At 65.2% G+C, this 8,796-nt stretch overlaps 3 protein-coding genes across 3 annotated transcripts; 1 reads left to right on the top strand and 2 right to left on the bottom strand.

Moving 5' to 3' along the window:
* Positions 1-2,448: 2,448 nt before the first annotated feature.
* On the bottom strand, positions 2,449-3,348 carry MNEG_11006 (50S ribosomal protein L7/L12; the record flags this gene model as incomplete). Its single annotated transcript, XM_014040524.1, has 3 exons — positions 2,449-2,474; positions 2,803-2,881; positions 3,148-3,348. 3 exons carry the CDS (start codon positions 3,346-3,348, stop codon positions 2,449-2,451), a joined length of 306 nt encoding a protein of 101 aa, XP_013895978.1.
* Positions 3,349-4,864: 1,516 nt separating this feature from the next.
* Positions 4,865-5,981, bottom strand: MNEG_11005 (Ergosterol biosynthetic protein 28; the record flags this gene model as incomplete). The annotated part of the gene is made up of 4 exons (XM_014040523.1): positions 4,865-4,953; positions 5,261-5,368; positions 5,552-5,650; positions 5,855-5,981. The coding sequence occupies 4 exons, from the start codon at positions 5,979-5,981 to the stop codon at positions 4,865-4,867; spliced, it is 423 nt and encodes a 140-aa protein (XP_013895977.1).
* Positions 5,982-6,993: 1,012 nt separating this feature from the next.
* On the top strand, positions 6,994-8,451 carry MNEG_11004 (hypothetical protein; the record flags this gene model as incomplete). The annotated part of the gene is made up of 5 exons (XM_014040522.1): positions 6,994-7,068; positions 7,545-7,613; positions 7,748-7,881; positions 8,069-8,198; positions 8,389-8,451. 5 exons carry the CDS (start codon positions 6,994-6,996, stop codon positions 8,449-8,451), a joined length of 471 nt encoding a protein of 156 aa, XP_013895976.1.
* Positions 8,452-8,796: the final 345 nt, after the last annotated feature.

Genomic DNA, 8,796 nt, shown 5'->3' with positions numbered 1-8,796 from the left:
GCCGCGAGGCGGCCGGCGTGCTTATGGCGCCGAAAACGCCGACGCCGGCAGCCCGGGCGGCGGTGGCGCCGGTGCGCGGGGCCGGCCGCGGGCGGCGCCTGCGGCGCCGCAGGCGCCGCCGCCGCCGAACCCGTATCTGCAGCTGAGGGACCCCACCCGCGGCGTCGGCCCGCACGTGCTGCCTAGAGAGGCGCGCGAGCGCGCCCTGCGCGCCGTCGCGCCGGCCGAGCGCGCGGCGGCGGCGGCCGCGAGGCAGGCCGAGCTGGAAGCGGCCAAAGCCCGTGCGCTCGCCGCAGCTGCTGCCGCGGGCGACGCCGCGGCCGGCGGCGGCGGCGGTCGGACAGCGCAGGGCGGCCTTGGGCGGGAACTGAAGCTGCGGCTGCTGCAGGCGGCGCCGGTGCTGCCAGGCGGCGCAGGCCACGATTTACCGCCAGAGGCGCTGCTGAGCCACCATGGCATGGAGATCGGAAACCACTGGGGCCCGGTGGACGCGAGCGTGCGGCCGCCAAAGGCGCGACTGGATGAGATGTTTGGATACACTGCCAGCTACTACGTGCCGAAGGCGGCCGGCTCGGCGCCTGCAACGGCTGGGAGCGGCGGCGGCGGCGGTAGAACTAGCGCCGGGGCGCCCGCTGCGGCAGGCGGAGGCGGGGCTGCGCCCGGGCCGGCGGCGGGCACAGTGGGGCGGCTGGGAGCGGGTGCTGGCGCTGGCGGCGGGGAAAGCGGCGAGGGCGGGGCGGGTCCCAAGCCAGCGGTCACGCGCATTGGCAAGCCCTCGTACCACCTGAAACGACCCCCAGATGCCGGCGGCGCCAGCGACGCGGCGGCCCCCGGCGGCGCCCGCGGCGCCGAGCCCGCGGTCCTGCGGCCCGGGCCCGGCGGCGCGGCCTCTGTGCGGGTGGACGCTGCCACAGCTAGCCCGGCGACGGCCACGGCCGCAGCTGGTGGCGGCGGGCATGCTGCGGGTGTTGCAGGTCACCCTGGTGCAACCTCGGCCCGAGTCGCTCCTGAGCTGGGGCAGAGGCCAGCCCTGGCGCGGCCGGCAGGCCAGCAGACGGCGCAGCAAGGCCAAGGGGGCCCGTCAGCACCAGCCTCTGCGGCGCGCGCGACGCAGGCGGTGCCCACGCACAAAAAGCAGCAGCAGCAGCAGCAGCAGGAAGGGGAGCACGAGGAGGAGAGTGAGCGTGACAGCCTCGCAGGCGAGGAAGAGAGCCCCGAGGCGAGCGCCAGCAGCAGCGGCGACGGCGGCACCCCCCCAGCCGCGTCGCGCCGCCGCCTGGCGCCCGCGCCCGCCGACGACGGCGAGGTGCATGCGCGGCGGCGGCGCGCGGCGCAGGAGGAGCGGCGGCGGTTCAGGGAAGAGGCGGCTGCCCACAACGAGCGCGTGCTGGCAGACCTGTCTGCGGCGGCCGCGGCGCCGCTGGACGCGCGGCTGGCGGAAGGCGGGGAGGCGCTGGGTGGGCGCGGGAGAGGGCGCGGCGCCGACGCGAGGGGACAAGTGGCGCAAGAAGCTGATGGGATGACCCGGTTACGACAAGTGGCGCAAGAAGCTGATATGCACACTGAAAATGGTGTGTCCGTTTACTTGAAATCAACCTGCCTTGCTGCGTGCTGTTCTTATGCTGAAATAATGTACTTTCCTTGCAGTAAGTCATTGTCCGGGTACCCCCAGTCGTCCATGCTTGCAACTCTCCCAATGACAACGCAAGCATGGATGTGTTTTCCCACCTTGAGTTCCCGCCCTGTATCCCAACTGACGCCCCGAGCGTATGCGGCGCGAGCTGCTTGTACTGTGAGGCACTTACTGAAAGACGTACCGCGGCCACCAAAGCACTGCTGCTCTTGACTCCCTCGGGCCAGCAGCAGAAGCAATTAGAGTGTAACCACCACACCAACGGTCACTTTTGTCAAGCCAATTTGAGGACGTGATTAAATAAAAATGCTGGTGGAGAAGACGACAGGGGACACTCCAAACACTCACTCAGCGACGTGGGTAAAAAAAGGTCAGATGCTTGATGAGCACGATTTCAATTGCGCAGCGCGATGCTGTTTGAAAAGCTCCTAGGCCGCCCCTGGACTGCGGGCCACGGGCGCCCTGGCACCCATGGCCGGTGCTGCTGCTGCTGCTGCTGCTGCTGCTGCTGCTGCTGCTGCTGCTGCTGCTGCTGCTGCTGCTGCTGCTAGTGGCGTGTGGTGACAACGGCGCCGCTGCTGATTTGGTGCTGCCGCAGGCCTCCCCACCTCAGCACCGCGCCGCTGCCCCTGCCACCGCTGCTGCGGGTGAGGCTTCTGCAGGTGTGGCGCTCTGCTGCGTTTGCCAGTGAAGCCTCCTGCCACAGCGGTCCCTGCCTTTGCCGCCGCGGCCACCTGGTGGCCCCGCCTTCTGCTGCTGCTGCTGCTGCTGCCGCTGCTGCTTGTTGAGAGCTCCACTGTTTCTCAGCCCGGCTCTCACTCAAGCTTGATCGTGCCGCCGACTGTGCAAGGGCGGTGCAGCGGGTTGGGTCGTGTTGGGGTGAGGGGTGGCACCACTGCATCACTGCGTCAGCCCTCCTCACTGCTTCCTCCCTCACAACATGCGGAGCTGGTGCGAGCATGCACGCAAACAAGCAACAGACATCTCTTAGGTCTTTGAGCTCTCCCACAGCACACACAATCCACACGTTGCTGCTGCCAATGCAGACAGCGCATGTGAATGAAACAGCCAAGCGTGCGGCTAGGCCCAAGCCGCCCAGTTGTTTCCAATCCGGAGCGGGGGTCTGTGCAGTGTGCCTGTGCTCAGCGCGCCCCCACGAGCCCACTCACCTGCTTCAAGCTGCTTCTGCATTGCCTCTGCGTCCGCCTTGCTGAGGCCCTCCTTGATGACAATCGGGGCCTTCTCCACCTGAATGGAGTGATCGTGGTGCGGGTCGGTGAGTTGACCAGGTTGCCTGTGACCGGGTAACTCCAGTGCGTGATGCACAGCCCGCGTGCTACGCTCAGCGGAGAACAGGCGCGTTGCCGCTACAGGCTGGAGCACGCAGTCCATCAGCCGAGGACAGACGCCCTGGCGGCCGAAATGCGCGGCGGAGAGTGCGCAGCGCACTGCAAACATGAGATGAGTGAATGCCGTGCTGGTTGCTGCCATTGCACTCAGCCTGCGCCACGCACCAGCTCCTTAGCCTCCTTGAGCCCCAGGCTGGTGATGGCCCTGATCTCCTTGATGACTTTGATTTTGCCCTCTGGACTGAACGCCTCCAGCTTGACCGCAAACTCGGTCTTCTCCTTCTTCTCCTCCGCAGGAGGCGCGGCATCGCCGCCGCCTGCCGCCGCGCCGCCGCCCGGAGCGGCTGCCATCTGCATGGCGCCCATCATAGGCATCGATCCAAACGCAGGCTTCTCGATGTTCAGCTTCTTTCTCAAGATCTCGGACAGCCAGCTGCACTCGAGGACCGAGAGGCCCACGATCTCGTCTGCGAGCCGCTGAACTTTCTCATTGCCTATGCTGCTAACATCCTGCTGCTGCGACTGGCCGCTGCCAGAGGGCTCAGCGCTGCTAAGAGATCGCGCCTGCCATCCCAGAGCCCATACGCTAAGGCCGGGCGCAGCGCTGCCTTGCTGATACAAGGCCCGTCGCAGTGTACTTGACAGGACGCCGCTCATTTTGCGCCAAGCCCCTGGTGTCAGATCACAATTTTCAGTGGACCGCTCTCACTGTGTGGGCTGAGCGAGGATTGCAAACAGGGCGCGTCTTGTGACGCCAGTAAGGACTGATTGGCCTGCACCGCCGCCCGACCCACGCGACCCTGTGTTCATGTGGCACTCGTGCAGCTGCTGCGCAGGCGGTTGCGGCCGAGACTGGGCCAACCCTCGATTGCTCAGAGGAAGCCTGGGCAGCCGTACCTAAAAGAAATAAAAGGACAGTTCAAATTTGGGCCACATTTCACACGCAGAGACACACGCTGTTGACCGCATCGGCCGGGTGTTGCCTCATTGCAATTGCTTCTGTCAGTGCCCTGCTCCCCATACACAAAGGTGCCGCATGCCCAGCAGCAGCTTGAAGACCACTCATATGAGTAGCCACAGCGTTGAACTCATATCCTGTGAGGTGGGCTTGGCTAAAATTCAAGACCGCGTTGCAATGTCACCAGCACGAGGCTCTGTGTATGGTTACCATCCAACCAGTGAAAACCGCTGCAGTAAATTTTGTAGTGCTTTGTACAAAAAGCAGGTGGCCCAGTGTAAGTGCTTTGCATCAGGGCCCGGAGTGGCAAGGTTTTTTGTGTCAAACTGGTAGCCGAAAACGGAGGTGGGGGGGCGCAGCTGCGTGCACTGCCTGCTAGGGGGTGCACGCGAGCCACGCATGCCTGCTCACGCATCCTCGCGGCAATCCCGAAGAATGGGGCCGGGCCAGAATGGGGAGTAGGCTGCCCAAAGGAGCGCACGCTTCAGCGCCGCCTGTGGGGCGCCCCTGCGCCGGCCCGCAGCGAGGTGGGAGCCAGGCGCTGCTGCCGGGGTGATGGTGCCTAGGCGAGACCCTGGCGCCGCCGCAGTGATGGGGTCCTCAAAGGAGCCGCGCAGGGCGCAACGGCAGAGAGGTGCCCGCGGCGAGGAGCGCTGCCACCATTCACTCAACTTTGGCATCCGCGGTGCCGTTCACGTGCAAATCCCTGTAGTTGTGGAGCGGGGGAGTGGGGGTGTCAAATCCTTGATGCCGGCCCGGCACAGGATCATGAGCTGGGGCGAGCCCCCCTGTTGCGGCAAGTGATGACGCCCCCCACACCCTCATCACAAGCGCCGCGGGACACCCCCAATTGTGGCGGGCCCCCTGCGCCTGGCCCTGCCGCTGCGCCCTCGGTCCGGGCTGCGGGTTCGGGGCGCGGAACGCTCACGCCTCGGCCGCCGCTGGCAGCTCGTCGTGGTTGACGTGGTAAGTGTAGTAGTTCCATCCCGCCCCCATCCACAGAACAGAGAGCCCTACGGTAGGCAGGTGGGGACGGGGTCGAGGGCGCGCTCGGGGATAGCCTGCGCCTCCGACGACGGCCGTGGTGCCCTCGTGCATTCTGCTGCTGGCGCTGCTGGCGCTGATGCCGCCGCTGCCGCTGCTACCGCTGCTGCTGCTACTGCTGCTGCTCTTAACATTGTCACTGGTCAGATTGTCTCATTTTGCTGCGGCCGCAAGCACTGCCGCTGCAGGCGCCGCGTCAGCCGCTGCCAACCAGCCGGCCCCTCGAGGTGAGCAGCAAAGTGCTGCGTGCCCCTTTGATGCCTCGGCCACACGCACCGGCCACCACCATGGGCGAGGCGGCGCCCTTGAGGCTCATTGTTTTGAACACGAGCAGCTCTGTCAAGAAGTGGGCCAGCGCCACCACAAACGACAGCAGCGTGGCGCCTGGGGTGGGATCGAGGTGCGCTCTGTGAGGCATTCCGTAGCGCGACCGTCGAAGCATCCAAAGACCCCCACGTGCAACAAGCATCAGCGGCGCGACGCGCATTCGAGACCCCGGTCGGGTGGCGCGCCAGCCGCTCCTCCGAAGGATGCGCGGGGCGCATCGCTGCCTGGCCGCCCCCGCACCATAGATGGCCGGGTTGGTCGGGTTGCGAGCGCAGATGAGGCACAGCCCGCAGGTCAGCAGCGTCCACGTCGCGAACAGACGCCCGTAGAGCTCGTTAACTGCACGCGTCACCACAGGTCCCCAGGAGTGGAGACACGGGAGCAACTTGTCGGGTGGGGTCGCGCGATGGCTTCGCGGCGCAGTGCGCGGCAGCCCTGCGCCTGCTGCAGGCATGCAGCGCAAATTGTGTTGCGCTGGGCGCACGCTCTCGAATCTGCTGGTGCAGGATGCGCCGCCCGCCCGTCCCCAAAGCGGTGTCGCACCCAGCTGCGGCTCCTTGTCAATGAGGGCGATCTTGAACTTGTCTGGATCCGCGATCCCTATGTAAACTATGATGGCGGGGGCATTTCGCGGGTCAGAGCCAAGCAGGGACTGCCGAGTGCAGTGCATCCCAGGGGTGCGCACCTGAAAGCAGCCGGAGGCACGCCACCAGAAAGAGCCACCGTTGCAGGAGTAGCACCGAGCTTCTCGTCGCAGGCATGGTTCAGGATGTCGACGCCAGTGTGAATGCAGATCGCAGGGCCTGCGCCCTCAAAAGTGGAGAATGCCGCCTGTTAGCAGAAATTGTCCGCACACTTGCGCTCCAGTGCGCCGAGCCTGCAGCCTGGCGGGACAGGCTGGCGGATCCGATCGCTTGGAGCATAGAAGGCCTACGGCAAGCGTGTTCGTGCGTGCCTGTATGCAAAAATGATCGACTGTACGGCCTGTGCCGCATGGCCACTCCCTAGGAAGCCTGCCAACCAAGCCACCCAGCAGGGGCGGCACCCATGTCGGAGTGCCACTGTCCATGACCCGTTTCGCATTGACCCAGCCGATCATAGCTGCATGTAGCCAGCGTTGAAGGCATTCGTAGCAATTGTGAGGGTGCTGCACATGGCTGTGGGCCTGAGCCAGCGGGGGTGACCTCATACTGCATTTCTTGTACAGAACGCTCACGTTGCCTCATGGGCGATACGGACTGCTCCGGGTCACCCGTGAATGACACAGCCCAGCCTCAGAAAGTGGCATCATTTGATACTGGCACATGCTCTTGGTCGTGATGCATGCACAGTTGAAAGCCCCCAGGAAAACATGGCAGCCATTGATGTCTGTGCTGCTCCTTAATGTTGGCACGTGTTGACCTGGGTTGACCAGTTGCTGGCCGCGCATGCATGCCGCCTGTGCTGAGGTTCAAGCCTGCGTACGATGACTGGAGCTTTTGATCTTACAGAGTCCCCTGCTGCTGCAAGTGCAGCGCAGTATGCAGAGCACGGAGCCCCGCAACAAGTCGCTGCGGCACATATCATTCATGACAAGTTGTGTGAGGGTGGTGTGTGATGCATGACAGCTGCCAGGTGACACGTGTGTTGCTCACGCCATTATAGTAACCTCGGTTATAAGATGAGTCACTCTACAGCTCAACATGTTTGCCCTTGCCATGCAAGCAGGCAGCAGTACAGGACCACCGAAGCCGCCCATGACCGGCTTTCGGAGCAAGGTATGTGCTGCGCGCACCCAAGCTGTGATTTGGGATACTCGGTAAACCAAGGCCTTCTCTGAGAGGTTGATCATGCTGCAGATAACCTGTGCTCACTGTGGCCAGGTGAGCTCACCTGGAGCCTCTGGCAGCAGCGCACCAGCACAGCAGAGCTCACCCCAGCACAGTGAGCATGTTGCCTGCCAGCACGCTTACAGCCAGACCCTGAGCAAGGATACCACAGACACATACGATGTTACGACATCCAGTTGATAATACAGAGCACACGCATCAACTAAAGCGGTGGTCCTTGGCAGCACGATCACAAAGCTGATCTGCATTCATAGACACTGGTCGCGTTATACAATAAATGAGTGCAGCGCCGGATGGATCGCGGGTGCGGGCAGCAAAAAAGATGTGCATTGCGGGACGACGCACGGACGCTGCGCTGCGCAGCCAGCTGCACGCTTACTCCTCCACCCTGCCCTCGGGCGCAGAGCTTCAACGTGCTCCCACCAGGGCCCCTGTTCAAGAAGCGCAAGTTTGCAGTGGCACGTTTTCAGCAGGTGAAACCCCTGTCGTACACCCCTGCTGCCAGCGCGATAGGAGAGGCAAGCGATGGCCGACGGCGCTCATCCTTGAGCAGTCCCTTTGCTGCAACTCCATGGGCGGCCTTGAGTTGCCACATGCGTTTTCGCAGCAGCGCCCGCCCGGCTATGACAGCAGGCCCGCGCGCTCGCCCCCTGGCCGCGCCACGCAGGGCGCGCCCGAGTTCAAGGGCGGGGACTGGCTGGCGGCGTTGGAGCGGCCGGAGGGGCGGCGCGCCAAAGACATGTGCGTCGCCCCAGCGCCGCGCGAATTCGTTGGCCGATCGGGCGCAGCAAATGCTGACACGAGGCAGTTGGGGGCCCGCAATCGCTGCCATGTCAGCATACGTATCGCACTCCCGCCAGCCGCCACATCAGCGTGCGCACCCATCGGTGTCACGTTTCTTTCACACAATGGCCGCCCGCCCGCGCAGCGCCAAGTTGCAGCCGAGCATGGTGCTTACATGCCCAGACCCCGCCGGCGCCGCCTTGCCGCCGCTGGAGCAGCTGCGGGGCCTGCCGGAAGGGTCCGCCCTCAGCAGCTACTTCGTACTCATGAAGCAGGTGCGTGGCAGCTGCCCAGCCCTCGGCCCCCGCCGCCCGACGAGCGGCGGGCGCCCCGCGCGGGGCCGTCGGCGCGCCGCCGCGCCGGCTGTGCATGCACGCGCCGCGTGCGGCGGCAGGGGCGGCGCCTGGCGGGCCCGCTTGATTATTGGTGTCGCATCACCTCGCATCACCACGCATCCTATTGCAGGGCAACGACTTTACTGCGCTGCCAGTGGACCAAGTCTATGGTTTCAAGCCCGTCGTGCTGTGAGGCGCCCTCCGGGGGGGGGGGGCACGCACCAGACACGGCGAAAACGGCGGAAGGCGCACGGGTTACGGCATGCATCACAGGGGGAAGGCAGGGGACAGGGGACGTTGGAGCGGCGGGCGGCCTGAGCAGACTCATGCCGGTGCCGCCCGGCGCGCGGCCAGCCGGCCCGCCTCCCGCCTGGCCCCTGCCGCAGCCCTCACGCGTGCAACTTTGCCTTTTCAGTGCAACAGCGTGATGTCAGGGGTCAAACGCGAGGCCTGAGCGTTGCTCGACCGCCGTCGCCCCCCCCCCACCCCCGGCCCCAGCCACGCGAAAAAGTTTACGCTGGAGGAGGCAGAGGAGGCG

Source organism: Monoraphidium neglectum (genome assembly GCF_000611645.1).
Source record: "Monoraphidium neglectum strain SAG 48.87 unplaced genomic scaffold scaffold02553, whole genome shotgun sequence".
Lineage (NCBI taxonomy): Eukaryota > Viridiplantae > Chlorophyta > Chlorophyceae > Sphaeropleales > Selenastraceae > Monoraphidium > Monoraphidium neglectum.
This window is presented reverse-complemented; position numbering and strand designations above follow the sequence as displayed.